The sequence below is a fragment of the Lytechinus pictus genome, chromosome 1 (assembly GCF_037042905.1).
Source record: "Lytechinus pictus isolate F3 Inbred chromosome 1, Lp3.0, whole genome shotgun sequence".
Lineage (NCBI taxonomy): Eukaryota > Metazoa > Echinodermata > Echinoidea > Temnopleuroida > Toxopneustidae > Lytechinus > Lytechinus pictus.
In genome coordinates, this window is record NC_087245.1 from 43,979,212 (window position 1) to 44,002,167 (window position 22,956).

Below are 22,956 nucleotides of genomic sequence, written 5' to 3' on the forward strand. Positions count from 1 at the left end.
CAAAAAAGAACCTGAGTGCATGGGAAAATGATTAAATGGAAAAACAGAGTAAGAAATGCTGGAGAATAAAGGGGACAGGAAACGTATTAAACATGATAAACTGGGGCCTGTTTCATCATGAGTTTATACAAGTATGGTTACTACGATGGTAACGGCTATATAACGGTTAACCAACCAATCATAATCAAGGTTACCACGGTTATCACAATAATAGCGATGTTTAAATAGCTCTGCGATTCATCATGAAGATTGACCAAAAGACTTTTTTTTTTTTTGCTTCTCAATTTTTTTTTGTAACAAGAAATGTACTCTTTTAGTGGTGACAGTTATTTTTTTCAGTATTAAACCATACTCAACCAGTGAAAATTACCATCAAATTGTAATATGCATGTTCTGCCCCCACCCCCCGCCCCCCAAAAAAGAAAACAAAACTTTTGGGTCAGTGCAACCGCCACCTTCAAGTTCTTTCCGTGGTCTCTGCCGGCTATTTAGAGTCGAGATTCTTTATATTTGTTAGAAACTAAGATTGCTGTATATCTTAACATTGAAAATTTTGGGATGGAGACCTACATATGTATTTACCTAATCACGACTTGATCTACTCTTTTCATCTTACATTTTAAGCATGCGCCTATTCTCAATAAAAAAACAACCAATAATACATGCCCAAAAGACGCAATACAAACGATGCTTTGTTTTTAAGTGATATCGCTTGTGATATCGATACTTTATAGCACGCAACGTATCGTCTCAAATTTGCGCTTGCTGATTCGCTGAATTGTTCGCGTCACGAGCGCGCAACAAAATGAATACATTAATGAATTTGCCAAGTTGACCTATTTCACTGCGCTGATGTGCGTATCGTCTAATACACGTACTAAACCACAGTTGACAAGGGAGCATCGTACAAAATACATAATTCATGAGCCTTCATTAATATTAATGAGGGCTTATTTTAGCTTCTAATGGATAAACAAAATGTTGGTAGCATCTGGGGCCTGGTTACAACTATTGTAACGTTGTAACTATTGCAACTACATGTACCATGGTAACATGGTTTATCAGCCAATCAAATTTCAAGATTTTCATGAAACATACAATTAATTCTAGTATGAACATAGATATGATTTTTTTTTTTCAATGCTACCAAATTTCTTGAAATTAATGCTCTGGATTATCCAAATTGTAAATAATATGTTAGTCTTTAGATGATCTGAAGGAGCCATGGTCTCAAAACTTCCCCATCATTCATTTTATATATATGGATGCCTGATGAGGCAGATTCAACTGTATAATGGCACCGGATCATTGTTCTGATCATAACATCAGTCTGCAGCACAGATTCAAATTTGATACTCCAACAAATTATACCATGCACTGAAAGAAGACTCCAAGACTAGACTAGACTCCAAACTCTCTGTGTAAAATAAGAAGCAGCCAAAGTAATCTAGTCACTATGTACTTCTGTATCTGCAGAATCAGAGCTGCCAAGTTGTATTTTGCATTTTCAGTATTCTTATCCCCCCAAATCAGTATTTTGACCAAAAAAAATCAGTATTTTTACCGTGTGAGATCAATATGCAGACCTGCCAACCTCTGGTTTTAACAAAATGATTGAAAAAAAATAAGTTACCTGAAATTACATTGATCTAATAACCATATTTGTGTACGTTTTATGAAATAGAGACATATAGAGATTATTTTTTTCAATAAATTACGATTTAGTAAAAAAAAACATATTTTTCAAAGAAAAATCGTACTGCCGTATTTTGGTTGCAAAATCGTACTAAATACGGCTAAAACGTACTGGTTGGCAGGTCTGCGCAATCCCCCATCCCCCCCAACTCTCTGTCAAGGCCGAACGTTCAGGACCCACTGTTCCGATGAAAGAATTTTACCTGTTACTGTCATCTTGTGACCGTTCTCCACCTAACAAGATGTATGCTATGATCTGGCATGCTGGTAGCAAAGACCAAACCTTCTTCTTGTTGAGGCATCAACCCGCATAACCAGTTATCACAACCTACAACACAAAATGATATCAATAATAAACATAAGAGTTATTAAAAAAGTTTTAAAATGGCAAAAAGAAGCTGCTGAAAACTGCTTATCTAATAAAAGAGAGCCAATGGAGTAAATTAGAAAGTCAAAAAGTTATACAGTGCGTCCCACAAAAAATGAAACCGAGATTTATAGATGATTTATCATGCCTTAATCGCAAATACAATAGACACATGACCTATCATTGTAAAGCTTAGGGTTTCTTCTTTCATTTGAAATAACTTAGATTATTCCTCATTCATGCATGAGTGAGCAAAAACAAATTGAAGAAAGGAAACCAACAAGTCACTTGGCAGGAGGTATCTGAGTTTCAAAAAGAAAATAACATTTTTAAAAAGTTCAATATCTGCTCTTTAATGTGATACCTCAATTACAGAAAACGGTCAAATAAATAACAAATTTCTGTTTATTTGAAATAAGGCTTGAATTCCAATAATTTCATAAAGTGAAGAGGTTTTACATGATAGCTTTTAGACTTTACTCGACACTCCGTTTTGTTGATGATCAGCCATGCAGAAAGTCTTTTGTTAACTATGCAATAGCTTCAGTGGAAATTGGTGAAAACACGTATATTTCATGAAATTTTGGAAATACAAGCATTGTTTCGAAGAAGCATAACTTTGTTATTTCTTGACCATTTTCTGCGATTTAGCTATCAAATTAAAGAGCAGATATTTAACTTTTCAGGCATGTGATTCTCTTTATGAAATTTTGATACCCCTGCCAAACAAATTTTTGATATCCTTTCTTCAAATTGTTTTTACTCACTCATGCATGAATAAAAAATCGTGTATGTTATACCAAATGAAAGAAGACATTCTATGCTTTACAATGAAACCCAGATACAGCCCGCTAAGTCACTTTTTGGTATCCCCTCTTTAAATTGTTTTTGCTCACTCATGCATAAATGAGAAATAATCTAAGTAATTTCAGATGAAAGAGGAGATTCTAAGCTTTACAATGGTAGGTCATTTGTCTAATATTGTATTTGTGATTAAGTTATGATAAATCATCACTAAACCTTGGTTTCGTTTTTTGTGGGACGCACTGTATATACACAATAGAATTATATGCAATTGAGATACTGTAGTCCATGATGTCAAATAGTCACTATTTCTAAAGTATAGATGCTTGAATTATTCAATATTTCAATTTTTGCAGATTGGACAATAAGGAAATTCTTCATCGATTCCTAATAGGTTAATCTATGGCATTTCTCATGCTCAGGGAGGAATCAAACTTTGTCTTATTTCAAAATATAGAAAAAAAAATCAAAAGTGGGTGATGTCATCCATTCCCTCATCTGTATACCAACCAGTGCATATTACTATTTTTAGAAAATAAAGCAAAAATTAACCCTGAATAGACTGGGCTATTTCGATGCCCCCCTTATGATCTTGGCCGTCAATCGCATGATCGCGACAAAAATTGGCACGCATGTTACCCATGGCATAATCTACAAAACTAAAAGATTAAATTCTGCGAAAAATCTCATTGCTAATTCATGCATTAAATCAAATGTTTGCTCTAAATGATGCCCCCAAAATGCTATTTAGTTCACAGCCTCTTTATAAGAATCTGATCAAATTGCAATTTAACATATTTCAACATCACATTTATTTTCTTATGCATTATATTGTTTCCTAAGTACTTATGTATTTCTCTGATTTTTTTACCTTTTTGTTTTTTATTTCATTTTATTTTTCAATTGAAATTGTTGGGGATTTTATTTTAATCATTAACAAGATGAAATTAATTCATTTTAATTAGTAAAAAGAAAAATATTGATACATCTAATCCATGAATTTTGGCTAAAAATACTATTTGCATTGGATTTGTACACGAATTAACGTTTTAGAGCAATTTTGGGTCTGCATGCACTTACGAAATGTTGCATAATTTTGGAACTGACGAACTGTGTACCCGGGGTCACAATTTTGGTCTCAAAAGTTGCAGGAGACTTGAAAGTAAAATGTCAGAGAGCGAAACGGTAAAAGAAACAATTGCGCGGCAAGTTAATCGCAAAAAATGTTAGGGGGGGTGGGAGGGGCTGAATCAGCCCCCCTCTCCCCACCCAGTCTTATTAGGGTTAATCCTAAATAGGACTTTGGTCGTGTACAACCAGCATTTCCAGAGGCTTGTTTACATCATTTGGTCAATTTTTATCAAAAATTTGACTGGTTTTTAGTCAACATATTAAATAACCAATTACTAGAGAATAAAAAATCTCAAATAACTTGTCAAAATTTCCTAAATTTTGTCTAATTTCCATTGCTACCAATTTCTAAAAAACTAAAGTGTTTTTGAACATTAATAAAATGAGTCAAATGATGACATACCTCCACTTCATACATGTAATGCACAGTCATCAGTTAAATGCTTAATGTTGATAAAAAACATTCAATATTGTGCAGCACTTTATCAGAAATAATATAGTAAGAAAATTATCATTACCAGCTACAAAGTTTGATCCTCTTTTGGAGCGTCTGTAGATGGGTAGTTTCCATGACGACATAATAGACTGTGTCTGGGTGTATATAATGTGAAGATTCTGTGGATCTAAGCTGAGCGTGAAGACACGCCCCATGCTAACCAAGAAGGAAGTGCCAAGCTGATAGGTAGGGGCTAATTCTGGTGGACTTATCAACCTAATGAAAATATAAAGAGTATTTAATTTCATTTATTTATTTAGTTTTTTATTCATACAGGGTGGCCCTATCATTAGTCTTGTTCTGTTTTCTAAGGGGTCCTGTAAACAAATATATATTTACAATATAACATGTAAACAAATAAATACATCAAAATAACAAACAAAATAACAAAAATTAACGAAATTTCAACCAGCATTACAATAAGAGGAAATTCAAATCAAGTCAAATCAAATAAAGAAAACATGCACTAGGTTACAAAGTGCCTTCACTGTGTCTATAGATGTATATATGTTACAAGTGGATCAATAAGCGATGTAGATTATCTGAGAGCCATTTTCCCCAAAAATATTCTTTATAGGACAATGACGAGAAATTGTCTGTAAGATGTAAACCATCACATGATGTAAAGGAGGCCTTGTAATAAAAAATAAGATAATCGATGAGAGGGTGTTTATATGTATATATATAAAATGAATTCAAAATATATTTATTCAAATATTTGAATGGAGGAAACTAGAGATAGTGAAAGGCTATTTTATCATGAACCTAAGAATGAGTATTTTCTGTAAAGAAATGGAATCATCAAAGCGATAACAAATTGAGCCGACACTTCCAAAATTTATCCCCAATATAAACATGTATCCTGAAATTTTGTAGAAAGGAGTTTGATAGCTCACAAAGATTATTTTCATTTTTTTCAACAACTTTATCTGCAAAAGTACAGGCAGTGACTGGGACGTCTCCTCAATATAATGATCCCTCGGCATCTATAGATACAGGTGAGGAATCACTGTTGTAGGTGTTATATGAAATGCACACCAGCACCTGCCCCCATCTCGGGTCAGAAGTACTGCATTCGTGTTAGGAAGAAACCACATTACCAAAACCTCCAAGAAGGAGTGATTTTTTTCTCAACAAAGTTTGGCCAGAAAATTGTTTAAAAAAAAGTGGTACTTCACACAGAAAATGTCCTTTAAAAGGGAGTGTTTTTCAGCTGCTGTTGCTTTAAGGGCGAGATGTTACGATATCAAATGAAAAATTCAGTCTTGAGATTGGGGGTACATCGGGCAGTGTTCCAGAACTAGGGGGTCTGCAAAGTAGGCAAGTTTGCAAAAAGCCAGTGAAGTGGGAGATTCATAAGTTTTTTAACTCTTTGCCCGCTTTGTTCGACTAGTCACATACACGGGGCTGCCAAGTTCGACTCAATTAACACTTCATTCACAATACACACAGAGTGTACTAAGTCTTTTGTCCATACACACATACACAATATTGATGTGTGCATCAAATTGTACTGTTTACACACAAAGCTTTTCTTTACAATAAACCAATCAAATGCTATTATTTATAGCTCAATTGCATAGCCCATGCAAAACCCATCTTAAGGTTGCACCTTGAATTTAATATGGCACTAGATTGATTCTGTCCCTATCTTGTGATAGGGGGTGCTTGAAGGAGGAAAAAATCCTCTGTGTACCCTAAATAATAACTAGAGATGCTCGGCGGGTCACGAGGCCGAGCACATGTATCCCCCGAACCCACCGCATCATCCATCATTGCGATAGAGCTCACACAGAAATCTGACAAATAAATACAATTAGGCAACAATGACCCTGCCCACATTTTGCCTGTGGGTACCAAATTGGATGACAATAATATGACACACCAGCATGACTCTGCAGAACCTAAAGTATTGTCCAGTAGCACCTGTTGGGGAATAAAATTATAGAGTAATCTGGATATATTTTGTAAACTTAACCTTAAGACCCCCCACCAAAAATGATAGGCATCTTCGCTTCACCTACTAAAATTGCTTCTGTGTGCCAACTTTAATATGACTAACTGGAAAAAAAGCAGAAGTTACAGGTTTTACCAAATTTTCCACAAAAATATTGTTACCATGGCAATCATGTCTCCATCCACTCCGAAATCATTAGGCTGCTTTGCTTTACTAAAATGGACCTTCATGACAAATTTGAAGATAATCGGAGAAGAAACGCAGCCAGTAGAGCACTCACATGGAAATCTCTGCTTTTCCACAATAACTTGTTACCATGGCAACGATGTCTCCGCCCACACCAAAATAAATAGGCAGCTTTGTTTTACCATGATGGACCTTCATGCCAATTTGAAGATGATAGGAGAAGAACTGCAACTCTTGTTACCATGGCAACAATGTCTCTGCCCACACCAAAATCAATAGGCAGCTTTGCTTTTCATAATGGACCTTCATGCCACATTTGAAGATGATAGAAGAAATAGAGCTGGTAGAATGCTTACAAGGACATCTCTGCTATTTTCACAAAAACTTGTTACCATGGCAATGATGTCTCTGCCCGCACCAAAATCGATAGGCGGCTTTGCTTTACCATAATGGACCTTCATGCGACATTTGAAGATGATCGGAGAGGAACTGCAACTGGTAGAGCACTCACACTGACATCTCTGCAAGTCCATATAAACTCTTGTTACCATGGCAACGACGTCTCCGCCCATAGGCGGCTTTGCTTTACCATAATGGACCTTCATGCCACATTTGAAGATGATTGGAGAAGAAACACAGCCAGTAGAGCACTCACATGGAAATCTCTGCTTTTCCACAAAAACTTACAAGGACATCTCTGCTATTTTCACAAAAATTCTTGTTACCATGGCAACGATGTCTCTGCCCACACCAAAATCGATAGGCGGCTTTGCTTTACCATAATGGACCTTCATGCCACATTTGAAAATAGAAGAAATAGAGCTGGTAGAATGCTTACAATGACATCTCTGCCATTTCCACACGAACTCTTGTTACCATGGTAACAATGTCTCCGCCCACACCAAAATCACTAGGCGGCTTTGCTTTTCATAATGGACCTTCATGCAACATTTGAAGATGATTGGAGAAGAAACGCAGCCAGTAGAGCACTCACATGGAAATCTCTGCTTTTCCACAAAAACTTACAAGGACATCTCTGCTATTTCCACAAAAATTCTTGTTACCATGGCAACGATGTCTCTGCCCACACCAAAATCAATAGGCGGCTTTGCTTTACCGTAATGGACCTTCATGCCACATTCGAAGATGATCGGAGAAGAAATGCAGCTGATAGAGCGCTCACAAGGAAATCTCTGCGGCGGCGGCGCGACGAGGCCAAATCCATAGTATCCTCCGAACTCTGTTCGGGGGATACAATTAGTGCATGTGTGTGGGAGGGGATGGGACATCAGCATGTCAACTGCATAAAACATTCATTGCCTCTGCATGATGGCTCCATTTCACATCCTATCTGAGGGACACTGTATGTGTTGATCAATACTTACATCTATACACAAAAGAACTTCTTACCTGACCAAGTCTAGTGTGGCAAAGTCCCAAAGCATGATGCCAATATCTGATGAACATGCCACAATTTTTCCATCAAACTGAAGCCTTGGAAGAAGAAGCTGCCCTCTTGAGTCTTCACTAGGATAGGTCAGCATTGCAGCACATTCAATTTCCCTCGATGATGATATAGGCCATACCTGCATTCATACACAAAATAAAGTTTGATCTAAATGTTATCCTAAAATTATAATAACGAACAAAACTGCATGAAATGGATTCATCCCCATCTATTTTACTAATTTCTACTGCCAATGTATCATTTAAGGTGAGAGCAAACTGACCCACAGTGCATATGGTCTGTCATTAAATGTATGTTAAAACTAGAAATTTGACATGTCCAAAGGACACAGATGCCCCCGCTTAACGCGATCAGAAATTCATTCAATATGATTTAACTTAATAGCATGCAGAAACCAATATGCATATATATAGTGAACAAATTTAGACCTTTGACCTAAAGACTCGCCCTTTCCATAATAATCTCTGACAGAAGATATGACAGTTGGGTCATTTGATGTGACCTGACTGTATGTTGGTGTCATCTACCCAGAAACCAAACATTTTTAATATCTGGTGAATATTTCCAAAGCTATCATGCGGAAACCAACTCGCATATATAATGAGCTGTGACCTTTGACCCGCGGACTCCGAATTCGAACTTAGCCTGTATTTTGGTGTCATTACCTACAGATAAAAAATGTTAAAATCCATTAAATATTTTTCGAGTTATTGCACAGACAGGGGCAACGCTTAATGCCCCTTCCGGACTTTGTCTGCGGGGGCATAAAAAGCTCAACTTAGAAGTATTCAATTCAATTCAATTTATTTCACATTTGCATAAAAAGACAATACATACAATTAAAGTGATAAAAGGCATATAATACATGAGATCACACAAAATACAGAGAATACAAATGTGTGGAATTTAACAAAGGCCAAAGGCCTATCAAAGGCAAATCCCAAACGGTTGCAAGCAGGAAAAAAGTTTTATAGATAAAAACAAAACATAAAAAAAACAACTAACCAAACACAAAAGGAAACGACAAAACGGCTTAAGGAACAATTCATGAGTTTACAAGATTTGTTTTATACTTTCTTTTAAAAGAGTTGAGTGTTGGACATAATTTAAGATCAATGGGTAAACTATTCCACAGAGTGGGTCCAACATATTCAATTGTAGTTCGTGAGAAATTATATTTGAAATTAGGCAAATAAAAGTTGTCAGACTGTCTAGTAATGTAATTACAAACATATTTGTTTTTCACAAATAAATCATCATAAAAAGAGGGAAGAGCATTGTGAAGAAACAAGTACATGAAATTTGCAATTTGATAGCTGTTTATATGACTGATAGTAAGTAAATTAAGTTTTTTGAACAAAGGTTGTGTACTGATTCTTGGGGAGGAATTGGTAATAACTCTTATTGCACGTTTCTGTAAAACAATTATTCGGCTTAAATGGACCATTGCACAATTACCCCTGAGTATATTGCAATAATTAAAGTAGGGCAAGACAATCGATTGATATATCATTAGAAGTATGTTTAATGGAATTGAATTTTTTAATCTGTTGATTGCACCAATGGATTTAGAAACTTTACAAGATATATAATTTATGTGGTCTTTCCAAGTCAGTTTGTTGTCTATGACTACACCCAAAAATTTCGTAGAATTAACTACAGGAATTTTACTATTTAGAATAAAAATATCAAAGTTGTCAGATGAAATGTTTTTATTTTTAGGTTGAAATATCATACAACATGTCTTGTCAACATTTAATTTTAATTTATTGGCAAGAAACCACTCATTTATTTTTTTCAGTTCTAGATTTATTGTTGAGGTTAAATCATCTATATCATTCCCAGATAAAAACAAGTTTGTATCATCTGCAAAAAATATAGAGTGTAGGATATTACTAGCATGCTGTAAATCATTTATAAAAATCAAAAAAAGTAACGGGCCTAACACAGAGCCTTGGGGCACTCCGATATTGACATGTTTCATCTCAGAAGAGACATTGTCAAAAGAAACATATTGTTTTCTGTCCTGAAGATAACTCTTAAACCAGTCAAGGGCTACTCCTCTTACACCATAATGTTGTAATTTTTTTAATAATATTGAATGACTAATACAATCAAAGGCCTTTTGAAATTACTGTTGATAGTATAGTGCACATTTTTTAGTACAAATGAACCTATAATCTTATTCATATAGGGAAATTAAAATGTTTTGAAAAAAATACTTGTTTTGCTTCTTGGTTACATAACTATTGCATGAATGTATTTATAAACAAATTGTATTATCATTCAAGTCTTCGACGATAGAAATATTGCATTATGTATGGGTTAGGAACTCAGCCAAATTCTAAAGTTAAGGACTTTAGGTAGTTCTATGCAAGGCTGATTGATAGCTTGTATTGGCAAAGAATCAAAACCATACATGTACATAGGAAAGTCCAAGGTATCGAAATAAATCTTTCAGAAGACAGCCTAGCAAAAATCTGGGCTGGAATCTTGCTCAAAAAGCTTTCCGACATTTACCATTTTTGTGTCTTCGCTGATATGAGGAAAATACGCTCAGAGAAGTGTCATGGTGTAATGGTTCCGACTCTCACCTTGTAAACAGAGGGACATGTGTTTGAATCCAACCATGAACAAGGTGTTATGCCACTCTCCACCCAGATATTAAAAGGTATGCAAAAGCATATATGTAGTATGCTTAGCAATTGAGTCTTAGAAATCTGATTTGAATGCTCCACGGGGAGTGGAGAACATGCATACAGTGTATGTGGGCAAGCCAGGATAAGATGACCGGGGTAATAATATCTTAACTGAATTTTATAATTCCCATAAGCTTTGGGTTTACCAAGTTCCAACAAAAGGGGACATCGCGATAAACAAATGGATAAATACAGGGCAATCCAGACTGGTGCACTCATTGACATACCTTGATAACAGTCTTATCCATGGTGAGAATCACATGATCACCACACTGGACCTTCTCAGACTCTACTATACAGATCTGCATTAAAACCTGAGAGGGGGGGGGGGGGAAACAATCATGCAACTCATCAGGGACATACTTCATAAATCATAACCAATTTGTAAAAAACAGTTTTAAGCTACTGAAATCTTTCGTTTTGATAGTGAAACTTGTCATACAATTTGTAATAAAACAAGTTTTTATGCAACAGGACTTATTTTCGTTTACCAAAACACGACCAGTGAACGATTAAAAAAAACAAAGCTGTTTGAACGCAAGTCCTCAAAAAGTAACTTCTTTCATCCAAGTGATATTCATGACTAGAGAGGTTTTGCATACTGGTATTAATGAGCTGGATGCGGACCAAAACACCTCTTTCAATTTGGTCATTGGAGCTCTTAATATTCACGATTTTTGTATCATTGTAAAGGAAAAGAATCATTCTTTCAGGTCAAGCGTTTGAATTTATTTAGGAATATCGCTATGTAGCTGAAACCTTTGATCTAAAACATGCTTTGAAATATCAATTTTACCTGGAAAAAGTTGTTGTTTTTACAATATATTTTTATTTGAGCCAAAATGATTTTTAGATCATGATAAAGCGGAATATCTACATGATATATGTTTCAAAAGAAGTAGTCAATCAGGTCAGATCACACTATTCATAGGCCAAGTACATTTAGCAGCTTGAAAACAAGAATACTGCACCCTCATTGGTCAAATAGACCACAAACCAACCCGAATTCCAACAGTTTCCATGCAGCGGCCTCTCCAAGGTCACACTTCCCATGTGGTAATCTTTTCAAATTACTCACACCAGCTGCTTTAAAACCTTAATAAGCAAATCTAAAAGCTATGGATATCATGTTAACTCAACAAATTCAGAAATCTTGTCTTGTATGTTGGTGATAAAAGTGTGAACTTGACCCGATTAAAAGGTGCCGTATATATATCAAGAGTGACATTGTGAAAGAGTACAGACTTTCAGCTTTATGATGATATGAATATCAGTGAGGCTCAAAATAAGACATTTGCACAATATGCAAGAGGGAAGAAATTCCAGTTTTTTTAGGCATCTTTCAAGCCTCGAATTCACTTATTCATCAAAGTAGTTTATAAAAAGATGTCATCAAAGTTTCATTGGAGTTGATTAAGCTCTAAGAAAGGGTTACTAGTCCGTCGTAAAGTCACTCGTATCTTCTTTCACTTACCTAGGTCCCATAACACAAAATTATTTCAGCAGTATTATAGCATATTAAAAGTCTGGAGAAATCTGATGGGGGAAAAGTATATATAAATAAAGTATCAAGAACCAAGAATTCTGGCTGAATTCACAGACTAGTGTATATTTCAATAAGCCTGTTCACGGTTGTAAACTGCGCACGAGCAAAAAAAGGTCATTGGAGACAACCATGAAGGTGGCTGTCAAATTCACTGACATAGGCATTTGTGATCCGATGATTATTCATGTATTCCTTTCAAAATATTTATCACATCCAAGCTGAAGAGTAATAAATAGAGCCTTCATAATCACTGGTATTTGACAGTAGCCTAAACAATAGTCAAATGTGCCAAAGGCAGACAATAAAACAGATTTCCAAACTTTATCCCTGATGTACTATTCTAGTCACCTGGTCTATACAATGCCTTTTGTTCTTAGAATTTGAATACTCTACCGTAAGCTTTACGCAACATCTACATTTGAAAATGATAGTGCTTATCCTAATGAAAAATCACAAAGGTCATTTGAGAAAAGTTGATCATGAGCTAACCGTGAACTGGCTTATTACATGGGGGCTCAGGCCTAATTTGTCTCTGTAAATGCTCACAAAAGCCTTTGAAAATTAAAAGAGAGCCCAGAAAATCCATATTTTCACTGAAATGTTAAAACTAATCCAATGGTGCACATGTAGTAGATTGTAAAAGTAGCCCCTAAAAATGGGGGGGCGGGGGGTGATAACAATCACATTTAAATTGGTTTATACTCTATATTTGATACCCCTTTCAAACTGGCCTCATGATTTTTCCCCGACGAACTTTTCCGGCACACATTCCTCACTTCCCCAGCAAAGAAAAAAATGTACCCTTTCGCACTGATGTCTCTTCCCAAGCGAAAGTTGACGGGTTATTTGCTCGGGCGGAAGTAAATGCAGACCCGGTGACAATGAATGCGTGTTTTTTTAATTTAAAATTTTAATCGTACTCTTTGCAGATACCTAATTAATTTTATCAGTGAAGTTTTGGAGACGACGGCAGGTGAACACTTCTCAGCTGATCAGCTCACTCATCATGTGCATGCAGAATTAGAACGAACGAAAATAAAATTGTAAACATTGCTTTTTACCACTTACAAAAAGGTGTAAAAAAAAAAATTAAATTACAAAATATTGTAAAAATATTAGAAGCAAAACAAAAAGAATCAAAGTATTTTGATATTTCAAGCGCATTATCAGCATGTAAAATAACGCTTCTATAATAAAAATTGTTAGTTGAAATAAACAAACTGTATGTTTGAGGGTATTAAACTCTATGGAATGATTGAATCGATCATAAAGCTAAAAGCGTAGCATTCCATATTTAGCGACGGAAATAATAGCAAGCACGCGGAATCTCAGTTCAGGGGATTTCGGGGAGAAAAAATTACCTCTGACGTCATTAAAGAGGAGAAGTTCTCCGGTTAGCTTTCATACTGGCCGTTTCACCAGCAAACTTCGCCGGATAAACAGTTTCACCAGGGAAGTTCTCCACCTGGAGAGCTGGAGAAGTTTGCCGGCGAAGTTCTCCTGTGTACCTTTCATACTGCGCACTTTCCCCTTCACTACCAGGGAAAAGCGCAGTATGAAAGGGGTGGAAAAAACCTAAGCAAACAAAAGGGGGCAAATTTAAGAAAATTATTCAATTATTGTCTTGACTCGACTGATGGAGAAATGTAGCTGACATTTCTCCTACAGAGTTTACAAATATGCACTAGTCCATAAACTCAGTCAAAATCTTAAACTCCGAGCTCTAGAAATCTTACCTGTATAACCCAGTCACTATGACCGTTAAGAGTTGTAATGTGATTTCCATCACTTAGCCTCCAAAGCTTGACAGTTTCATCTGCAGAGCCACTAACTAGAAGATCCAGCTTGTCACTGTAGTCTATACTAAAAACTGTTTTATCAAGTAACATAGAAAATTGAACATCAGAATTGCATTCTATTGACAAAAAGATGAAAATGTATGTACCAGAATGACAAAAAATACCAACTTACCAAGCAATGAAGTTGCTTACAAACAGCTTTATGAAACACCCACCTGGATGACCACAACCACTATCGCAAGTAACCTCAATTTGCATTTTATTTTAAATGAAAATGGCTTTTTAACCCATTGGAGTCTCTTAATTGATTTTGTTGTAACAAGTTTTCCATAGACTTGAGCCTGTAATACATGTATGGGCTCAGCTTCCTACAGGAAATGGATAACTTTTCTTTTTCCTTTTCATATTTATATTATAATGACTTTCAATTTCATGCCTATACCACTATTAAAATAGAAGCCAACAAGAAATGGGTGAATACAAGCACTGCATGTAGATACCCTTGTGGGTTATTAAACAATAAAGTTTAATACAGTGAAATACAATAAAATACATGCACAATAAAACAATGGTGTTTATATGGTGATCTTTACACTGACTATATCACAATGCTTAACAAAGCAAATACTATGAACAAAAAAGAAATCATGAATGAAAACTACCTACAGAGCCTCTGGCAGTCTCGCCTGCATTACGCGATTCAATATAGCAGCAGTGCTGACTTTGAAAATGACTATAAACTAATTATTCACAAAAAATACCATTCATATAATATGCTACTACGTTCATTGACCCTAAATGACAATTCACCTTCATCAAGTGACCTACAAGTTGTGCAAGATGAGCAATGACACTGGCCACACGTCATAAGGTGGTCCTATTTCGCGAACAAGGTAAGAATAGTCCAAAAAATTATTTTTCTAAATATGTTATAGGTATTACCATTCTTCAAATAATGAAGAAGAATTTTATCCTAAAATACCTTTGTTTTTTGCTTTAAAATGACTAATTTATGTCTAAATAATACATTGACATCAATGTGAATTTGAATTTTCAAATGTGTTCTTCTTAAATTAGGCCTGCAGCACATAAAATGGTGTAAAAAATTCATGCTACAGGATCACCCTAGTATTTTGCAGTTGTTTTTTAGAACATCAATGCTTATACATCCATAACAAAAAACCAATGATTATCTATTATTAAATGCATATTGGTTACATCTTATTTTCACAATGTTTAATTTCTCAGTTTTTTCCCCTGAAAACTGACTGATGCCCTTACATGCCTGGCAAATTTACTACACCATGGATAGAAAACAAGGTACCTAATATAGTTTAATGAAGCTGGTTGCTACTGTCCAAGTGGTATCATTTAATATCCGAGAACCACAAGACGATGAAACCTACTTTTGGGCTGAAAAAATGCTATATTGGTAAATTGAAGTAAAATCACCTTTTAACTTGACAAAGACAAATAATAGTTTAAAAGTACTATTTTAGGAAAATCTAATTGGCTGCCCCAAAAAGCATATGAATAGACACCAAAATTGGAGAAAAAGATCACCAAATAAAGAAGTTGTGGGGGTTTGGGCGGCCATTTTGGATTTTGGCCCATCACACTTTTTTCTCGGACCCGAGATATAAAATATTGTCATTTCATGTTGAGATAAGGTAAAAGGAACACAAACATGTGGAACACCTCTGGCTGTCTCACCTGCATCACGCGATTCAATATAGCTGCAGTGCCGACTTTGAAAACTACTATAAAATCATTATTCACAAAAAACACCATTCATATAATGATACAATCTATTAATTACCTCTATGAGACCAAAGTTCAATGACCTTAAATGTCCTTTGACTTTGGTCATGTGACCTGAAACTCGCACGAGATGTTCAGTGATACTATAAGTTTTATGAACTACATGTACATGTAGACCATTATACTTACAGAGTTATGATGGTAATTCAACAAATACCCCCAACATGGCCAAAGTCTGTTGACCTTTGACCTTGGTCATGTGACCTGAAACTGGCACAAGATGTTTAGTGACACTTGGTTACTCTTATGTCTACGTTTTATGAACTAGCCCAATACACTTACAGAGATATGATGGTAATTAAAAAAATACCCAAAACATGGCCAAATTTCATTGACCTTAAGTGACCTTTGACCTAGGTCACGTGACCTGAAATTCGCACAGGATGTTCAGTGATACTTGATAACTCTTCTGTGGGCAGTTCCAAAGCAACGGAGTGACATTCAGAAACAAGTTTTTAGCATTCAAACAAAGATATCACCCATATTTAAATAGTTATTTGCAAAGAAATGATACCTGACAGTACTTGCTGAAACCCACTTTTCAAAATAATATTTGTTATTTTGATCCACTGAATTAAAGAGATATGAATATTCATAAACATGGTTACGGAGTGACGTAAAATGGACATGCATATTTGAGGAGAAAACATATTGCTCAAACTCTGTGAACTTTAACCCTCACTCTCCCGGGGTATTTTGATTCATGTCATTCCCGGGGGGGGGGCCATTATGGCCCCCCCCTAAGATCTCGGCCGCCGATCGAGCGAGCGACGCAAAAATTTGCACGCTGGTAGTTTGCGATGTAATCTACAAGGCTGTATGGTAAAATTTTCCAAAATAATGAGATTTTATTTTATATGAATTAATTATGCTAATTTATGCATAAATCATACTTTTTGCTCTAATTCACTAAATAAAGCTCCTAGAATGCTAATTTTTGGTAAAAATATTCTTTGTAGCATTCTTAACAATCGCAATGAAAAAAACTTCGGTTTGGAAATCAATTTCTTATGTATTTTATTGTTTTATGAATTTCTTATGTATTTCTTTGTTTTTTTACTTTTTGTCTTTTATTGTTTTTTCAATGGAAATCGTTCCAGACTTAATTCTGACCATAAACAAGGCAAAATTAATTAAGTTTAATCAGTAAAAGTAGAAATAATGATACATTTATGAATTTTGGCTAAATACACAATTTGCATTGGATTTGTACATGAAATCACGTTTATGAGCAATTTTGGGTCTGACATGCACTTACATAATGTTGCGTAATGTCGTAACCGTGTACCCGGGTGTCACAAATTTGGTCTCAAAATTTGCACGAGACTTGAAAGTAAAAAGTCGGTAAGCGGCGAGGTCAAAAAATTTTGCGCAGCAGATATATCGCGAAAATTGTCGAGGGGGGGGCCATTATGGCCCCCCCCCCCGGGAGAATTAGGGTTAAATGGCTATCAAAATGTTGAGTTATTGATTGGATTGTATTTTGTTCTAGCTTTATAATATGCTGCATTACAATAACAAATTGGTGTATTTTTTCATTAATTACAACTTAAAACATAAACCCATTCCCGGTTACGGAGTGACATCTAAAATATTCACACACAGGCAACATAAAATGAACTTATATTTTAAAATTTTCTTTTGATATGATTTTGGTCATGTGATCTGAAACAAGCACAAGATATTCAGGGATACATGGTTACTCTTATGTCCCAAGTTTCCAAGAACTAGATCGTTATGACAATTCCACAAATACCCCCAACATTATCAAAGTTTGTTGACCCTAAATGACCTTTGACCTTGGTCATGTGACCCGCATAGGATGTTCAGGGATATATAATTGCTCTTATGTCTAAGTTTCATCAACTAGATCCATAAAATTTCAAAGTTATAATGACGATTCCACAAATACCCCCGACATGGTGAAAGTTTGTTGACCCAGTGACCTTTGACCTGGGTCATGTGACCTGAAACTTAGGCAGGATCTTCAAAGATACACTATCACTCTTATGTCCAAGTTTCATGAACTAGGTCCATATACTCTTGAAGTTATGACAACATTTCAAAAACTTAACCTTGGTTAAGATTTCGATATTGATTCCCCTAACATGGTCTAAGTTCAATGACCCTAAATGACCTTTGACCTTGGTCATGTGATCTGAAACTCGGGCAGGATGTTCAGTAATACTTGATTACCCTTATGTCTAAGTTTCATGAACTAGGTCCATATACTTTCTAAGTTATGATGACATTTCAAAAACTTAACCTTGGTTAAGATTTCAATGTTGACTACGACGCCGCCGCAGCCGTCGGAAAAGCAGCGCATATAGTCTCACTCTGCTATGCAGGCGAGACAAAAATTTGTGGCTAATTATGTTCCCCCTTTTGTATTTATGAAATCCCATATGAGTTTTGATAGAAAAATTTGATCCAGATTTGAAATAGAGCCGATATAAAGTTTCGGAAAATGTCCACTTTTGCTTAGAATTGCCCATGTCTAAGTTTTATGAACTAGACCAACAAACTTTTAAAGTTATGATGGTAATTCAACAGATACCCCCATTATGACCAAAGTTCATTGACCCTAAATGACCTTTGACCTTAGAAATGTGACTTGAAACTCAGGCAGAATGTTCAGTAATACTTCATTAACCTTCTGTCCAAGTTTAATGAACTCGGTTTATACACTCTCATAGTTATGACATTTCAAAAACTTAACCTTAGGTTAAGATTTTGATGTTGATTCCCCAAAATGATCAAGTTCATTGACCCTAAATGACCTTTGACATTGGTCATGGGACCTGAAACTCACACAGAATGTTCAGCGATACTTGATTACTCTTATTTTCAAGTTTCATGAACTACTTTCATAAACGTTATTAAAGTTATGATGAAAATTCAACAATACCCCCAACATGCCCGAGTTCGTTAACCCTAAATGAGCTTTGACCTTAGTCATGTGACCTAAAACTCAGGCAGGATGTTAGGTAATACTTCATTACCCTTTGGTGTGTCATGAACTAGGTCTATATACTTTTTAAGCTATGATGAGGTTTCAAAAACTTAATCTTAAGGTTAAGATTTGATGTTGATGATAACGTCGCCGTCACCGCCGGAAAAGCGGCGCCTATAAGTCTCGCTCTGCTATGCAAGCGAGACAAAAATCAAAAGAAAAAGAGAACTACCTGCCCCTGAATGTCCTGAAAATTGCTGTAATCTTTCACCACTAATAAGATCCCAACAGGCAATAGTATTATCAAAAGATGCAGTTATGACCTTGAGATCGTCAAATTTGATGTCAGCTACAGTGTGCGTCTGAAGAACCTTCAAGCATTTACCGCTGGCAACATCCCATAAACGGACAGTTAGATCATCTGAGCCTGAAAAGCAGTAAACAGTTATCTTCATGTTCCACTAATAAACACCAATGCTATTCAAATATATGTATAATTAATCACTGATGGTCTTTACAAACTACCAATTGGAAGAATCTCTGATGATACAGTATTCAACAGAGGTAAAGCAATTAATGAATGGCCTTTATTATCTTTGGCTTAATTGCAAAGTTAGAACTTGAATGCAATCCTTTGAACTATTCCCTTATATTATGTACCAGTCCCCTCAAAAGCAGATAATGTTGTTACTTGGTTAAGATTAGTCTTAAAACCTTTATACTTTCTAACTTTACATTTATCCATTTAAAAATTCAAATCTAAACCAACTATCAAAAATAAAAAATACCTGAGGCTACTTTCCCATCCCTGTAGTGCAAGGAGTAGACACGTGCTGTGTGTCCTTGTAGAGTTGTACTATCAAACGCAGATCCATCTCTCAGCTGTTTCAGCCTCCAGAGAGCCTTTTGATAGACTGTCTTCCAGTGAAGTCCATTCTTGATTCTACTCCCGCAGGTACCCTCGTCAGGGTCCTCTGGAACTTGGATTCCAAGGACCCTATCATTGAACAATGACACCATGCAGCAAATGAAAAAACACAATCTTGTTATTATCAAGGAACACCACGTGGATGCTAATCAGTTTTACCCACTGGGCCTGAAATATATGCCAAACATATTAAAGACCCATACATGCTATACAATACAAGACCCCCCCCCCCCCCCAAAAAAAAAAGCCTAAAATTGGAGGTTGTCAGGGCCTGAAAAGAGGCAAAACTAAAACTGACAGCCACTTTTCTATAGGGCACATCACGTTACAAAGGACATAAAAAAATATCCAAGGCCATTGAGTGGGGCATCCATGGCCATGGCCTTGGAGATCGTTGATCAATTTGCTTCATATGCAAAAATATGATTATAATTATGATTGATAGATAGAGACATTGAAAGGCAAGTCCATTTTATTATAATTACAGTTACTACAAGACATCTCAATAAATGAGGAAGTAAGTTTTCAATTTGTAACAATAGCTGGCCAAGCTTTTTAAACTTCTGTATTAAACAGTTTCAAAACATACATTAAAAAATGCAAGCCAGGTCACCAGCTCAATGCATTATACATAGTAAAATACAGATTTAGTTGCATTTGTGGCTTCCTGCATTTACCCTAGTTTGAGGTCTTGCATATGCTCAAAATTTCTTGTTTTTTGCTAGATTTGGTTTGGGAATATGGACCTGACTTTCAGATTCTGATTGAAATTACAATATTATCATGAAATTTGAAAGGTCTGCTTAAAATGCCTTGTTCAGAAAATATAATTTCTCCAATCAGAACTTATGATATGAACATTATATGACAGAAGATGATTTTCAAATTTCATATACTCCAATCTTGATTTCAGTTTGCATTGCAATTACTAGAATTTGCATTTGTAGATAAGAGTCCTTTGGATCTGACGTTACCTGCAAGACTGTTGCCACGCCTCTGTACACTCTGTCACCATTTTGTTCCAGTGATGACTGACTTGACAGCATCTTCCAAGAGTTATAGGATCAAGCCAAGACAACAAATAGTTTGCTAGTTCCTTGGGCAAAAGTCGCAAAAAATCCCTTTTCAAGAGTCCTTCCAATCTAGTGGATAAATGGCGGAGTTGTACATCCCCCGATGATGCAATAAGACAGTCTAATGCTGAGCAACGCTGCTCATTATTCAGGTCTTGAACAAATGTTTTCTCCATGTGACATAACCAGTTTTTGAACTCAGTACCATCCATGTTGATAAATGGTTGTCTCATCTACTGGATTCCAAACAACACATTCTCCATACAACACAGGCTCCAATTTATATTTCTTGCCAATGCTCACCTTTTCTGTCATAAAAAAAAATGATAGGATAAAAAGAGGAGATTGATGCCTGATAAAAGATTTTTTTCAAAAAGAGAAATTTATAAATACAAAATAAAAACATACCGGTAATATATAAAGAGATGTTGAATGCATTGTGATACTGCGTGTCCAGTAAAACATGTAACGACTGTCCACCAAACATTGATTTTATATCATTTAATATAAAAATGGTATACTTTATACATAACGCATGTACTGGAAAAAGTACAGTTGTGTCTGCAAGTTTCCAGGTCAACATGTACATGTATGTATTAGTCAATTTGACATTTTCTCAACCTAGAAATGTTCTTTTCGATGAAGTTTTTTTCTTGATTCGTGTTCCTATGGGTAGAGGTGGGCAAATGACAAATTTTTTTAAACGGGTGGATTCCATGGTCATTTTTGCCGCTGAACACGAATCCGTCAACCAAGACGCGTATAAGATCGGGCGACGATATCATGAGCAGTGCCAATTTAAAAAGAAAATAAAAATCAATCGGCTGATGAATATCGTGAATTGTAAAATACTTGCATTAGCCAATAAAAACGCGTCTTGTAACTAGGCTACGAACAAAGAAGGAAAATGGCGACAAGATCATCGGTGAGTATCTGCTCATCTTCTTACATAATTTTTCTTAAATATTTCTAATATTTATAGTTTTTAAGTATAAATAAATGTACGTAATGGGAGGATTTGAACTTGTTGTCCATGTACATAAGTGTGTGGCTAGCAAGTTAAACAAATCAAGTACCGGTATATTGGAGCAACATTGTTTTCTCCAAAAACTCTCCTTCGTGTGGCCCAATGCCTTCCCGTGCCAGGCGTCATTGGGAGTAAGCCTACGTACTACGTAGTAAATAATTTTTACTCCCAATACGCCTCCAGGCTACTGTGAGGAGCCAAGGAAACATATGTCACATTGATAATCAACTTGGCTGCCAGAAAATGTGCAGATGTTGCTACATTTAACTACATTGTGCATCCATTAATATAGAATTTAGAATGAAAATTTGAGCCAAATTCACCTATTGACTTTTTTAGCACATGTCTACAGCATAAATCTGGTGCATTGGCATTGCCCACCCTAAATTATGCACCGGTAAATAAGAAAAATGCTATATGGCCTAGGGCCTAGACCTATGCCTTGCCCTGGCCTGGGCTTGGCCTTGCATCGGAAATTTGAGTGTAAATGGGGGTCCCCTCCGCGGCACATACCCATTATACTGAGTGCCCCCTCCGGGAGACTGCCAGCTGTCTAGTCACTGGCACTAGCCACGGCACTAGCAACAAATGAGTTAAAACTTAATACTCGGCGATTTAATTTGCTCCCAGTCCTACGGAATCACATGGATTTGTGATATTCCTATTTGTCATGTGCGCATAAAAATCACATGCGCTGGTAATATCAGTGTCCTCCTGACACACACGCATAACAATTAACAAACACAGTGACTGACTGAGACTGAGTTAGACAAAGTCACAGTCGCACTTACACAGCCGTAGATTCTGCAACTTTTGTATACAAGTTGATAATCCAGATTCCAGAATTAGTTATTCCCTCAGCCTCAGGGCGACAAATATGACGAAGCTAGACAAAAATCCCAAATGATGTCTCCAAGTCAGGACCAAGAAGAGTCCAAACGCTGTTAATACACAGTTTCACACCAAGCCGGGTGCGGTGGCGTATTTTTTATTTACATAAAATATC

General features: G+C 36.0%; 1 protein-coding gene across 2 annotated transcripts; it reads right to left on the reverse strand.

The window, feature by feature from the left end:
- Positions 1–293: 293 nt before the first annotated feature.
- Positions 294–22,956, reverse strand: LOC129263451 (F-box/WD repeat-containing protein 2-like). Of its 2 annotated transcripts, none has more exons than XM_054901363.2 (9): positions 22,742–22,956; positions 20,825–21,231; positions 19,711–19,919; positions 19,155–19,349; positions 14,086–14,219; positions 11,031–11,117; positions 8,047–8,222; positions 4,516–4,709; positions 294–2,023 (listed from the first exon to the last, which is right to left on the reverse strand). In XM_054901363.2, the coding sequence occupies exons 2-9, from the start codon at positions 21,154–21,156 to the stop codon at positions 1,908–1,910; spliced, it is 1,443 nt and encodes a 480-aa protein (XP_054757338.1). In that variant the 5' UTR covers positions 21,157–21,231; positions 22,742–22,956; the 3' UTR covers positions 294–1,907. The 2 variants fall into 2 exon arrangements, with proteins under 2 accessions (XP_054757338.1, XP_054757344.1); XM_054901369.2 differs by having other exon boundaries at positions 20,825–21,226; positions 22,742–22,911.

What these genes read in the sequence shown, in the direction of transcription:
- LOC129263451 (XM_054901363.2), bottom strand. Translation starts at nt 21,156, where the DNA reads ATGAGACAACCATTTATCAACATGGATGGTACTGAGTTCAAAAACTGG. An exon ending in GCCACACTAGACTTGGTCAG is followed by an intron (nt 4,710 to 8,046) that starts GTAAGAAGTTCT and finishes TATTTTCATTAG; the next exon opens with GTTGATAAGTCCACCAGAAT. An exon ending in AGGATCAAACTTTGTAGCTG is followed by an intron (nt 2,024 to 4,515) that starts GTAATGATAATT and finishes TTTGTGTTGTAG; the next exon opens with GTTGTGATAACTGGTTATGC.